Raw genomic sequence first — 15188 nt, forward strand, 5'->3', positions numbered from 1 at the left:
TTCTACGTTGCTGTCAATTCGTATCTGCCAAAAATTAATCATTCAACTTTTAGCAATCTAGTCTGATGTATGGTAATCTGCTAAACATCCCGGTGCAGTAAAAACTGACAAGTATATACTATATACACTCCGTATTGTACAACATAATCCTAAGGTCCTCGCAGATTATCCATAGCACTATAACAGGAGAGTATCGATTTGTTTATTATTGTTTTTATTACTGATCATGGCCTTCATATAAAAATAAAGTGTCATTATATATTGACCCAGATTTGACCTACAATTATGTGACAGGCGTGTTCGATGATGAATATATAACTCTTATTCTTCCGAGACACACACACTATAGCTCTATTTTGATGGTATATTCCTACGCATTAAAAGGATCTATTTAAAGGACTTTATATAGTTTGGGCCCACTTTGGCTCCCAAAATCCGTCAAATTGTTGGATTTTACATATTTTATACATCCATAATTTAATTGTAAGGATAGTTCTCTAATTTTGCAGCTTCAGTTGTCATGGTAATCACTCGAAATATGCATGAATTATAAAAATGTTGACATTTTGACAATTTTGGCTATTTTTTGCTAGGTTTTTGTCTTAGAAACCATAAAGCGCATCCTTGACTAAACCTTATATTTCTCCTTAAGATGTACTGGGAGTGCATACATATTCCCAGTAAATATTAAGTTTGTTCAAGAATGCGCCCTACAGTTTCAGAGACAAAAGCTAAAAATTAAAATTGTCCATTTCTTATGCATATTTTGGATGGTTACCATGGCAACTACAGCTGCAAAATTAGAGAAAATCATTATAATTTGAATTAGAGATGTACTGAATATTTAAGATACAACAAATCAATTACTAAATAACAGTTTTGAAAATTTTATGGATTTGGGGGCCAAAAAGGCTTAAACCACATATAGCCCTTTTTTCCCCTTTAAGTCTATATTCTAATTAAATATATTATTAATGTATATTAAGTTCCCCTGTTTAAGTTCTTAAATTTTGAGAAGCGTTAGTAGTGTAACTTGTCTTCGTTCGGGCAACATCTTCTTGTCACTGTGTTGCATGCTAAAAAGATAATTAACATTGTGAAAATAAATATATCTATACATTTATTTCATGTTTTAAATGAATATGAATATATGGATGATTAAACAAAAAATGTGTATGCTCCTTGTGAATGATCAATAAAACTGACATCTCATTTGCTAGAAGGGACCCATATTCTTGTTCAACTTTTTGTCTCTTAGGTTACCGAAAACAATGAATAAAACAAAAAAGCATGCGTTTATTCAAATTTCATTTTATGAATGATACAATATCACTTTCGGTCACAGGCATTCTCGTTTGCTGCTGCTGGTAGGCAATATCGGTTACTTCTTTTGAGATACCAGCCAAGGACCGGCTGGACAAACCTTCCACAAACAGAGAGCAACACCGCCTGCAAACAATAAGGTGATACTATCATAAACTCTGTTCTGTTACAAAAAAACAAACATTTGTAGACAATAACCATACAATACAATAAACCTGTTACTTCAGATACAGTAGTATTTGTCACGGTTGGGTATTATGTTTAGATTAGTGATTACCTCAGCGCCCGAACTTTCTGCAGTTCACGATTTCACCTAAATTTCTATTTTCCCTTAATCACTCTTTCCACTGATTCACTATTTCCATTATTCCCTCTAATTAACTATTTCCCTTATTTCAGTATTTCCCCTCATTCACTGTTTCGTGTAATTCAGTTTTCCCTCTAATTCACTATTACCATTGATTCACTATTTCCATTATTCCCTCTAATTAACTATTTCCCTTATTTCAGTATTTCCCCTCATTCACTGTTTCGTGTAATTCATTTTTCCTCTAATTACTATTCCATTATTCATATTTTCCATTTTCCCTCTAATTAACTATTTCCCTTATTTCAGTATTTCCCCTCATTCACTGTTTCGTGTAATTCATTTTTTCCTCTAATTACTATTACCATTGATTCACTATTTCCATTATTCCCTCTAATTAACTATTTCCCTTATTTCAGTATTTCCCCTCATTCACTGTTTCGTGTAATTCATTTTTTCCTCTAATTCACTATTACCATTGATTCACTATTTCCATTATTCCCTCTAATTAACTATTTCCCTTATTTCAGTATTTCCCCTCATTCACTGTTTCGTGTAATTCATTTTTTCCTCTAATTCACTATTACCATTGATTCACTATTTCCATTATTCCCTCTAATTAACTATTTCCCTTATTTCAGTATTTCCCCTCATTCACTGTTTCGTGTAATTCATTTTTTCCTCTAATTCACTATTACCATTGATTCACTATTTCCATTATTCCCTCTAATTAACTATTTCCCTTAATTCAGTGTTTCCTCTAATTCACTATTACTATTGATCCACTATTTCCATTATTTCCTCTAATTCTTCTTCCTAACTGACTTTATTCTTCCTAACGTCTCCCTTGCCACCGCCTCACCTTTGGCCTTTTGAGGAGCGCTCGCCCCTGTGAGGTAAGCTCTGGGTTCTGTCTCTAGCCGAGACACACCAAAGTCTGTAAAAGTGATAGTTTCTGCTCCTGCTTAGCGCTAAGCATACAGGGAGTAGGGCGACCGGTTCGGCTGTTGTAAGTATAGTGTGACCGGGTGGGGTGTGTTACTTGGTGTCTTCGGCTCTATGCTTCAGTGATATAGCACTATAAAAGGGCAACAGTTCCACTATACAAGCAGATACAACACAAACATACCGCTGTCTCCCAAAATACGCACCTCGCACTTCATACACGCTACACTCCACATACCTATATTCCCTATTTTTACTGTTTCGTGTAATTCAGTATTTCCCCTAATTACTATTTCCCGTTATTAATTATTACCTCTAATTTACTATTTCCATTAATTCACTATTTCACTATTTCCCGTAATTATTTTTCTCTCTAATTGACTATTTCCATTTATTCACTATTTCACTTAATTCATTTCCCCTTCCTACCTCTGCCAGATCGTTTCTGCTGTTCCACCAATCGCCTTTGAGCTAGAAGTCGCTTTAGTCCTGACCGTACATAAGGTCCCTCAGCGCTGTCCTTCTCTGATCCCCAGTTCTCTAACATCTGACGTTTTAGTTCTTGGTTTACCAAAAGACTCTGTTGAGAGAAAGTACTTCTAGTATTACTCTGTGCATGTTAACGTTTTGACTTACAACTGGTCAGTAGTTTTTGTATGTGGAAATCCATCAAAGTAGAATAAGGCCGGGTTTTGATAAATCCCCTATTCAAGCTGTAGAATAATGTCACATCCATATTTGCTGTCACAGATAGTGGTATTTCTGATACATCATGAAAAAAGCGTTTAATGACTGGACAGAAAGGCGACGAATAGCAAAATTGCCTTAATATGCTGTGAGATTGATAACGTCACAAAAAAAGGAAATTACTCTCATCAATAGTCCACATGTTTTAACAAAACAATTTCATCTTGTTTATGATTGAATTATTTCCTTTCAAATAACAAATCGGCTCTGATGTCCCGAAATCAGTCTTCGTCCACCTCTATGGTATCTAGACTCTCAGGCTGTAAGCGTTGAAATAAAAGATAATGTTTTCAAAATATTTTCGAAATTTTTTTAAACAACGTGCGTATTCCAGCATTCCGATACATAACAGATCCTTCGTCAGGATATCCTTAAAATGTCCGTTAATTACATGTTTAGCACTGTTCATCTTGTAAATGTAATCTATTTACTCTTTGATAAACATTTTTAAACGTTTTTCTTTACTTGTTCTATGTTTGGCTTGAGTACCGCTAGATTACCATTCTATAGGAAGTTGTGTAGAATTAACTCTTTCCACGGCAGATAGATTATCTGCTTATTTAGGAGTGGAATCTTTATTTGATCTATAGCTTGAAACGTTGTTAATGTTTTTATCCTTAAATTATCATCTAGCCTCAGTTCTAGATTAACCTTAGTTGTTTGCTGACTTTCCTTTTGGTAACTTTATTTTTTTTCATTTTAATTTGTACCTGTCTGTCTATAAACAATGCCTTCTAGAATAAGATTAAAGAAAAAGACAAATTAAAATCAAATGCTTTATTTTGGAACTAGCTTTGATGTTATAGCTCTGTTTACATGAAAATCCTAGTAGTGAAAATGAGTGCGTTATCTTCATATTTATCTATTATCGAACCATAAAGAACTATGATACATTATAGTTTTGACGTTTTTGATATCTATTATGTGGTTATTTTTTCTAATAAGTTTGAAAAACGAACGTGGACTACTCGTTCTTCTAAACATTTTTTCCCGAAACTATAGCATAGGTACAAAAATTCATCATGGGTGTGGTCAGGATGTGTGACTCTGACCGCCATTCCCTGGCTCCTGCTTGGTCAACAAACTTTTGATATTGTCTGATTTCAGTTGAAATTGGTATATAGGGGTTATCAGCGATATCAAACACATTGATAGTCGTTTGACAGCCTTCGTTATCATGGGTGTCTGGTAGTCTCCCAAAACACACATCATTTTCATGAGAAGAAGTCTTGCAGGAGAGAAGTCTTTTAGGGGCCGCTACCTTTCCGAAACAAAAACGAAAAGCTTCATAAAACAATTATAACATAATACCATTATATCGATTGCCTAAGAAGAGGTTAAAAAACCAATCGAATGTAAATACTCCCTGTGTTATCAATGTAAGCAGCGAAACATATCGTTCAGCAGGAAATATTTCTGTCACAAATTAATCATTTTGTTAGATCTAGATTTACTAGCGTTTATATCAAGAACATTATAAATAAACTTAGTTGTTGATAGTGTGTAGAACCTTAACTCAAACCCAGGAGAATAAATCTTCAGAAAATAGTTCATATTGTGCTGGACTAAATCCGTTTACATTTGATAATGAGTGTGGAAATATGTATAAGTATGATTTCAAACTTGAGTTGATATTGACCAGGTAACAATGATAGAATGACCTATGGGGGCGGACAAACATCACCTTAGGAGTCCTAAATGCTTAAATTCAATAGGGCAACAAGCCGTAATGTCATAGAATAATACAAACGCGTTTACAGAAAGGTTAGCACCGTAGAGATTGCTATGGTGACATTGCAATGAAGACGGATGAACCTCCACAACAATAATTCATTTATTCATCCACGCACACCATCCGCCACCTCCAATGCCAAAGTACATATTGGTGAACTGAAAAATTGCCGCTGTTTCCCAAGCAATCCTACCAGGACCAGCTGAATGGCTGTCGCCGAATTGTTACGGTAGTGTATGTATCCTTCACGACATTAGTGAGACAGCTCCGTCTCAAGGGTGAGGATATTCACGGTCAGAGAGTCATTATCGGTAGAGGTAGATTCCTTACAGTTATCGTTCACTAACTCGGAGAATCACGTCTCCCCTCTATGTTAACATGTTTATGGTAATCGACATTTGTCTCACTAGATTACAAATAGCTGCGTATTTCTACCACCTATACTGTGCTGTACACTTCAGAGTCTTCTTGTTGGTGTGTGTGTGTTCTGGTCCACATAAAGAATTGGTAGCATTTATACACTTAAGTTTTATTTCATTTTTTTTATTAAATAATTTCATTGGGATATTCAGCATATTAAGCCCATTTAAAATATTATTTTTTGATAAAAAATATTTTAAAGCAGTCATGGTGTTATACAGGTCAACTTGACGAAACATTATAACTATACTGCTACACACACATATATCTCAAAGACACACAATTAACTATTGCTTTACGTACATATCGGCGTATTAAAACATTAAAAAGGTTATTGGCATAACATATGGTATCCAATTAACTGGTCATGAAGTACAAATATATATATTTAAGGTATCGAGTCCTCGATGGCCGAGAGGTTAACATGTACCGATATATCAATATCAGTATAACACTTCTGGTAGTGAGTTCAAATTCAATCTTAGGTTGTTGCCAAGTTGATGCTGTTTGGTGTTTTTTTTATTCCAGTACATCTGACACGTTCATAGAAAACGCTGTCGTGTTGTAAAAGGTCGTGAACCAAATAAATGATTAATCTAGTGTTTGTATCTTGGTTTAGGTTCTATCTTATCAATGCTTTTATGGCACCAACCGGTGTCTGCCTTTCACACTAAATCTGTCCATTTTGACGCACGGTTATGAATTCACTTTTAATAGCTGTCGAAATCTTTTGACATTTATGATCATGTGAATCCCCCTGTTTTACTCGACTTTTGACAATAATTTATCGTGTAATATTGCTAGAATCACTATATAACGTCCATTACTTCAGCCAGAACACGCTATTGGACGCGTCACACTCAGTAGATAGGTTTGTTAAAGAAAATATATGACTGATGTTGTTTCCAATTGCCATCTGTTTGTTTAATTTGACTAAAAAACTGTAAACCGTAAAGTCAGACGCAGAAACATATTAACTTGCGAGATCAATGTTGAAATAATAAATCCTGTTTCATTTGCTCATGAACTTGGGCATGTTAACATCGCTCTTCGCGCAAAAAAATATATTCTAGGCTTACTTTTGTCAAAGTAGGCATAGTTTTCCACTGGATTCCTTGATCGTTACAGTAGTTGTGTGAAAAAGTGCAAATATCACGGACAGATTTCTACAACTTTAAGAATATTTACACGAACTCTCTTTATGCAATATTAGCATTAATGTTGTTCACGTATAACAGTCAATGAGTGTTAATTTACCTTTAATCAGTTGTTTAAACTTGTGTCAAGGCTTAAGACAACCGTATCACACAATTTAGACATTATCCTTTCGCAGCTTTGGCGGACGATTAATACAAACATTTATAAATCGATCGTAAATATTTTATATTTCATCTGGACCAATTATAAGATACTTGTTTCTAACAAAATGTATGGGATATTGTAACATTTGCGTCATTTATATTAATTAGTTGTATTCTAATTACTGACTATTTTTACGTCTCTTGTTGTAGACTTGCACAAGCCCAGCGAGGCCTTTTTTTTTTGAAAAAAAAGATAAAATACGATTGAATTGAAATATAAGGATCGAATTTTGTTTGGGTCGATTTCATAGGGTGATGAGTTCCTCTAGAAACCAATTTAATATGAACTGCTTTGCAGTTTATTAAATTTGTTGAAACACCCCATGAAATCGACTAATGATTTTAAAATGGTCATAGCAGTGTCACTTGTTAAACTATTCGGCAATCAACACTCATTAACATTCTAAGAGACTTTATGTTTTGGTATAGACCTTCTTAGGGATGTTCAGTTTTCTTCTAACACAAGAAATCTGCACAGAAATGATATTGGATAGAAAAACATACCAGCAAATAAAACCAAAGGTTGAGATGAGGTTTGGTCAAAGACAATCCTTTATCTATTTCTGTCCTAAATGTCATTTAAATTACTTATTAATTATTTCATATCTATACAGTCATGAAATCAATGTTTTAAACGTGTTATCTATAAGAAAGTATAAACTCGGTACTATGCATTTCTTTATGCATGTGTTAAGCATAGCACCACATCAAAAGTTCAATGATAACCTAGGCTTTTGTGCCTACTGTGTACACACTAAATGCCACTAATGCTATCAGACGAGCGTGTGTTAAGTGCGAACATACATAATTGCTTGGTGTTGTGACTTTGTATAACTGATATATTATTATATTTATAGAGTGTGTTTACACGTCCGCTTACTGAGGTTAAGCTTTGATACTACGACAGCAATTTCTACAGGTCCATCCCGTCATCATTGGCACAACTAAATTTTATCGTCGTAAATCCTTTTCTATGAACTAAAGTACAATTTAAGTAGATAGAAACAAAATGCAACATAAAACGTCGAGGTAAATACAGAGAATATTGTACGTTTAAGTAGACGATTTGAAAGTTAGCGAGGATGTGAATTGTGATTACAAACGCATTTGGCACGACTACCAGTCGAATTGTTGGAATGTTGGTTGCGTGTTTTTGAATGTAAGTGATTGAGTATTTAGTGAAATTATTTCTAATTTATGTATCCAATAATTTTTATAACTTACGGAATATAAATTTAATTATATAATGACTGATGAGCCAATTAAAACGTTAAATGTTTATCTTCTGAGTAGACAAGTAGAGTAGAATCTTGGTCAGACAAAAAAGTATAAAAAGTATAGTGAGGGCTTTTACAAGTAAAAACGGACTGCTTTCCCCCTGTCTCTTTACATTTATCCTATCTTTATATACTGGTATTGAGGTAAAATTCTAATTCCATTCGCTCGGTCCAATGTCTGTGGAAATGATTCTGATTTACAAACCTTATCGAGATGTTGTTACAAATAACCGGTGGTGAAATTAAGATAGCTAGGTATTGAGGAGCACATTATTTTTGTGCTTCCTGAGGTGTCTCTAATAAATATTCTTTATTATACTTATGTAAGTAGTGTTTTTATACTAACTAAAACATTCAATTTTTATCAAATCAACTTCATAATTTTAAATATTTGGTGATATCACTCGCCTGAATAATAAAACTTTGATTAAAATTGAACAATTAACCTTGACAGGTTTATGATCGCAAGTTCACTATGCAGTTAAGAGCTAAATATATTTTTTGTATTTTTTTTTCTAATTTAAGCCTTCATGTATCTTCTGAATTTTAATAAAATATAATACTGTTGTGGTTAAACACCAGTGTTGATAATTGTGTAATAATCATTTACGTTATCTTAGCATTAATGATGTTCCTAATTCACCACGAATTGTTATCGGGCCTTAGCTCGAAGCCTTCATCTTTCCGACTCCCAACGGAACATAGGGCCAGCGACATCACTTATCGTTTACAGACTACTGCGCGACATTCCCAGCTCTCTCATATTAATGATTACAGATGAGTTGACACAAAGATTCCTGCTCATGTATACAATACGATCCCTAAACTCGGACAGCAAACTGTCAACCAATGGAGCAAATACTTTCGTTCATTTCGTGTTTATTATTGATTTCTCGTTAAGACAGATACTGGGACGACACATCTTTGGTTTATCGTTAAAATTGTTACTAAGACGGCATATCTTTGGTTTCTCGCTAAGTCAGTTACTAGGACGACATATCTGTGATTTCTCGTTAAGACAGTAACAAGGACGACATATCTTTGATTTCTTGTTAAGACAGTTACTGGGACGACATATCTTTGGTTTCTCGTTAAGTTTACGGGGACAACATAGCTTTGGTTTCTCGTAAAGTCAGTTACGGGGACGACATATCTTTAGTTTCTTGTTAAGACAGTTACAAGGACGACACACCTTTGGTTTCTCATTAAAATAGTTACGGGGACGATATATCTTTGGTTTCTCATTAAGACAGTTACTGGGACAACATATCTTTGGTTTCTCGTTAAGACTGTTACTAGGACGACACACCTTTGGTTTCTCGTTAAGACAGTTACTGGGACGACATATCTTTGGTTTCTCATTAAGACAGTTACTGGGACGACATATCTTTGGTTTCTCGTTAAGACTGTTACTAGGACGACACACCTTTGGTTTCTCGTTAAGACAGTTACTGGGACGACATATCTTTTGTTTCTCGTTAAGACTGTTACTGGGACTATACGCCTTACTTCTAGTAAAACAACATTTAAACGAAGAATCTTTTTGCATCATAGATGATATCGTCACACTTGAATAATTTATAATATTACACGATAGATAAAACACATATCACATTTTAGTTCAGTGTATCAAGAATATTTCGTCCCGCCACATTATGCTTCGTCACACAGGCCCATATGTGTCATTCCTGATCTCAAACCATCACCATACGTAATAGAGTACATTTTAAAACAATTTTGAATATAGAAAAAGGTACATTCCATGCAGGAATCTACAGCAAACAATAATCCATCATAAGGTTAAATGTTTAAAATGAGTTTATAATGAAGTTAAAAGAAAATCACTAATCTGTGAAACCAGATTAACTTAGAACAAAATGACTTTATTTTAGATTTTGCCCCAGTCTAATTACTAATTAAAACTCGAAAATGATTAATTGTGATGAAAGGAAGTGATTGTTTTTCATATTTGCTGTGACATCTTCAGTGTGTCATCTACTTGTGACTGTTTTAACATTAAAGTACATGTGAAACGTTTCGAGTTGACACGTTTTAACATAAAAAAACACAGCGTCGCTTCACATCGATTAGCGAATACGAAAATCGAAGATATTGTTTGATTAAATCAAAGCCGTATTACCGACAACTATTATAAAGGGAAGGTTAAATTTCTTTGATGGAGAAAATAACAGTCAAATACTGGCTCTACTCCAACATGTAGAATATCTGATTTAGTGGCTGTTACTAGAAGTTAGAATTAATTGTGTCATCAAGAGAGATATATAGAGAGACTTTACAAGAGTGGCTATGTTGTATGTAAATTATTAAACGAATTCAATATTATGATATGTAAAGAATGTAAAACTCAAAGAATATGTCAAGCAATTCAAAGAACCGGGGCAGCAAGGACTAGACAAGTCAGCTTGTCTGAAATTTTATGTATAACACTCTATCATTATCGGGGTTCAAAGCTTTCCCTGGGTATCCATAAATCCTCATTTCACGAAACGTCGTGTTGTAGATGTCCAAGCCAGTACTAGGATATATAACGGAAGTTATAGGAGAAAGTACAATCCTTTGTGACAATGTGTACTTCAATCAAAGCGAAGGTAATCTCCCAAGGAGAATCTGTATCTTATCAGTGTTCACATTTAATACTAGGGCCTTATACTGTTAGTCTAAATGTCTAAGTTCATGCCAGACAACTACTGTAACATTGCCACTCCGCATTGCAGACAATCTAAAACCCACTGAACGCAATAATTATGTCATAATATAGTAGAACTGTATATAGCTTTTATTAGTTTACCTTTGACTGTAATTAAAACTTATATCTTGAAAATTCAATTACTTTTTGTATTGCTCATAAATGTGTAGCGATAGTGTGGACCAGGTGATGGCCGGAGTTACCCACAGAGAACTCTGGACACTCTCATTTTCCAATTTAATTATGCATTAATGCGCTAGAAAAATCGACGACGAATCAAGTTTATCATCGGAATTACTTTTCTAATAAGCATTCCAGATCTATATGCGTGTTATGTTACTGTCATATAATTTAACTTTCTGCAAAAATGTGAGTGATAGAAGCTTAAAAAATTACCAGATCAAAATTATTCACAGCTTACAGCATGGCGATTTGTTGTATATTACACTATGAAAGCTTTGGTATGATTTCGTACACCAATAATGAAGTATTTATGGAAGTCAATTCATTCGTTCACATCAACTGATCAAGCAGTCATATATTATTGATGCAGTGAATCAATTCTGTAATGCTAACACGGTCAGTATCTATCATAATGACACATTATTAATCAATTTTCTGTCCAGGAATGTATCGAGGAATTAACAGGTCCCCCACAGGTGAAATCTAGGAAATGGCATGATATATATGTCATATATCATTGTACAGGGAATCGCATAAATCAGGGTATACTTTCACAAGCCTGAACTAAAAAAATAATGTGATTTATGAAGGTAAGCTGTCAAACGTTTGCATGAATGATATTAAAAAAATACTTTGCTTCCGTTAAAATGACTGACGTCATAATGACGTCACCTTGGCACGTCAAGAGGACATTATAAGGTAATGTAAGATGTTCCATCTCTGTAAGCCACTCTGATACCGGTTCTCTAATGCCCCAGTTCTCATCAAATCAAATTCCAGAATTATAGATGGTTCTCACTTACACCTAGAAAACATTGTCCAATTCATCAATTAGACATAAGAACACTCAAATACATCTTTTATACTAGAGATTTTAAGTTACTCAAATGTCAAGGATATCGTCATTTTGACAGCATTTTGGAAAAATGTGTATTTTATGAAACTTATTGCCTAAATTCTCTATCTATCTTTTGTTTAAGCTGTTTGTATAAAAAATATGCGAGTTTCGATTGCAGATTTTTTTTTTGCAAATGGAGTCTTGGTTATTTGCTTTGTGCATGAAACAAATTAACAGAGCAACATAATTTATGGGACTCCCTGTAAATCATATATGGCGTGGTTTATTTTTGAAAGAAAAGCAACGTGCCATTTTAGCGTGTTTAACACGATTTTCCACAGTAGTTAATCAGTAGGCCTTCAAATTGATTAGCATGAACTACAATACTATGCATATTGATTTAATAGAATATAGTCAGCAAAAAAATCTCCGCTTCTATAAAATCGTCATAAAAATCTTTCTATTGCTAAAATAACATCACCGTCGAATGTACAAATTCAGACAAGTCTCGGATAACATGAGATATACATTGATATTGTCACTAAAGATGAACAACTGTGTCTTCTAGACTTTAAAATTTATCAGGTATACGTCACCAAGGTTGTATTACATCAATGAACTCACAAAGGGTTTGTAAACTGTTATGTATCTGTATTGCAAAATGGCGATTTTGTGAGAAAAATATCTTAATTATCAAAATAAATAAAATAAACGACACTGTATCGCGTGTCTTACTCCTAGTAGTATATTTGATAACGAAGTGATTCATTTTAATATCAAATACTTTACACAGATGAACCATTTGTGTATTTCAGGAGAGCATGTCGGACAAACATCAAAAGGGCACTGATAAATATTGTACGACCGTTAGCTCATTAGCATGTGCATTGTATATACCCAGACCGCATTTCTGGAATACTTTAGATCAGAAACATGGCTCTGGTTATGCATACATGATGGCCAAGTTGTTCGATGTCACATACTGATTGTACTTATCTATAAACTTCGTTTTGACTCTGGTGAAACATAGAGTAAATTCCTCGCAAGTCTGAAGACAGAAAGTTGACATTACCTTATATGCTTACCAAAATTGCATTCTTCATAAGATGCACTGGGTTCGTTAAAACGCACAACAAAAACCTTACATCCATTTATAATACCGTATAAATGAAAACGATAAAATAAATATCAAGTGGTGGTAAACATATTTCAGGGTTTTTATTTTGCATTATGACTTTTGTGATATAATTTTTTCATATTGATTTAAGGCACACCTTTATTTTCTACATATATCAATTCATCATCGTTCTGAACTGTTTAAATTTATGTATGTACTTAACGCTTAGTTCACGAAGACAAACAGTCCCGTATTTTTATTCAAATTGGTTCCATTTTGCTCTTCTTTGTACAGTTTCAGTAATTATACCTAGGATTTACAACTTTTTGTTTTTGCATTTACGTGCCATGCAGGTTTCACTAATTGAAATAATAAAGTATACTTTTCCCCTTAAATTGACGTACAAGTGTCCCTAAGTGACCATTTCTCCAGCATGGATGTACTTCCTATCATAGCTGATACCGACCAGAGACCCGTGACCAACTGAACTTTGGCACACACAATCCACAGCAGTATCTTCTGTATTAAACAACGCAATATGATAAAAGTTCTTAGCTTTTATTTCAAAACGATTGTATTTGCTGTATCCCTACAATTATCCAGATAATTGTTATATCTTAAGATCTATATATATTTCTCAACAGTGTATAGGTTATGGACAGACACGGAAGAGATTTATCCAGACAAGCTTATATTTCGTCCTTACTGAGTAAACATAGAAATGATTACACGCATGAGCGGTTGTTGTCGGAAGTGATAAATCAAGATAGGTACAATAATACCTCCTCTTAAGAAAGATAAATATGATGTTGAGATCATTTTTAAAGATATACAATGTCGGAACAATGAAATTCTATACAACGATATTAACATTTAATGAATTTAATGAAAATAAATCCGATTAGTATATTCGTTATAATTTACACGCGTAAAATCAAGTATTTGTCACGAGAAATTGTATTATGAATATATATATCAAAATAAAGCTATTTCTTTAATAAATGTAATAGAAAAAAAACTACATATGATTTTTCTCAGTTCGATACTACAAACTCTTGAGATTAGTGATAAAATCAGAGACATTAACAGAATAAAAAATATTAACTCTCAAAAGCTACACAAAGTATAAAATAACTGTTCCTACCTGCATTTCTTCATCTGTGAGGTCCGATGACTCAGGAATGTATTGAGACATTGGTGCGGCAACCGTGAATTTTTGTCCAATCAAAGATAACAGAATGAAAATTGCAAAAATTGAGTTGAAGAGAGTGCCCGTCATTTTGTCAGTTTCCTGAGTCCAGTACCTGGTGTTCCTGCAGCAGAGAGGGGAGTTAGTCAGTAGAGCGGGCTCGCCACTGTTATATAGCGTTAGTAATTGGCCAACAACCTACGTACGCCTATCTAAATGGTACCCAGTATCCACTGAACCAAAGGGTCATTAACACCTTCTCAGGTGTAATTAATAGTCCCCGGCCGCTTTGTTAAAACGTACATGCAATCCCTCTCTGTCAATTAATAAATATTGATGCTTTATGATAGAAGTTTGTTCTGACGGATAAAGTCAACGCATTGCACAAAGCTGTCAGGGAGGGGAGAGCGATGGTGATAGGAAGTAAGGCCAAAGAAACTGAATAAGCAGGATGATCATCGGGGAGGTATCATGGGGTTTAAGCTATCGATAAATCAGTTAAAGAGACGGTCACAGGTGAACACTCTGTCTATACAAGTCAGACGTATTCTCATCATCTATAACAATAAAGACCTCACCACACCATTTCAAGATTCCTAATGACAATTCAGGTGATAGGTCGTCCACACATATTAACATTTTAGTACAGAATATCTTCATACCCTATGTCACAGTACAGAGCTGGCATTGGTCAGTAAGAAATCAGGTTATAATGTTATATAGAATACATTTTAATCAGTTTGTCCAACTATTACTGTTAAGGTTGGTTAAGGTACTTAATAGTATGCGGGTTTGGGTTTTATTACTTTAACATCCCATTAACAGCCAGGGTCATGTAAGGACGTGTCAGGTTTATTGGTGGCGGAAAGCCGGAGTACCCGAAGAAAAACCACCGACCAGCGGTCAGTACCTGGCAACTGCCCCACATGGGATTCAAACGCGCGACCCAGAGGTGGAGGGCTTGTCGTAATATCTCGAGACATCTTAACCACTCGGCCACCGCGACCCCTTAATAGTATGTACAACTTTACACTTTAATTTA

At 34.4% G+C, this 15188-nt stretch overlaps 1 protein-coding gene across 1 annotated transcript; it reads right to left on the reverse strand.

Moving 5' to 3' along the window:
* Window positions 1-1283: 1283 nt before the first annotated feature.
* LOC138310218 (uncharacterized) lies at window positions 1284-14296 on the reverse strand. Its single transcript, XM_069251339.1, has 3 exons — window positions 14102-14296; window positions 3005-3155; window positions 1284-1449 (listed from the first exon to the last, which is right to left on the reverse strand). The coding sequence occupies exons 1-3, from the start codon at window positions 14234-14236 to the stop codon at window positions 1382-1384; spliced, it is 354 nt and encodes a 117-aa protein (XP_069107440.1). The 5' UTR covers window positions 14237-14296; the 3' UTR covers window positions 1284-1381.
* Between the last annotated feature and the right edge of the window lie 892 nt (window positions 14297-15188).

This window comes from Argopecten irradians, chromosome 1 (assembly GCF_041381155.1).
Source record: "Argopecten irradians isolate NY chromosome 1, Ai_NY, whole genome shotgun sequence".
Classification (NCBI taxonomy): domain Eukaryota; kingdom Metazoa; phylum Mollusca; class Bivalvia; order Pectinida; family Pectinidae; genus Argopecten; species Argopecten irradians.

What these genes read in the sequence shown, in the direction of transcription:
- LOC138310218 (XM_069251339.1), bottom strand. Translation starts at nt 14,236, where the DNA reads ATGACGGGCACTCTCTTCAACTCAATTTTTGCAATTTTCATTCTGTTA. An exon ending in TCACAGATGAAGAAATGCAG is followed by an intron (nt 3,156 to 14,101) that starts GTAGGAACAGTT and finishes TTCTCTCAACAG; the next exon opens with AGTCTTTTGGTAAACCAAGA. An exon ending in GCAGAAACGATCTGGCAGAG is followed by an intron (nt 1,450 to 3,004) that starts GTAGGAAGGGGA and finishes TATTGTTTGCAG; the next exon opens with GCGGTGTTGCTCTCTGTTTG.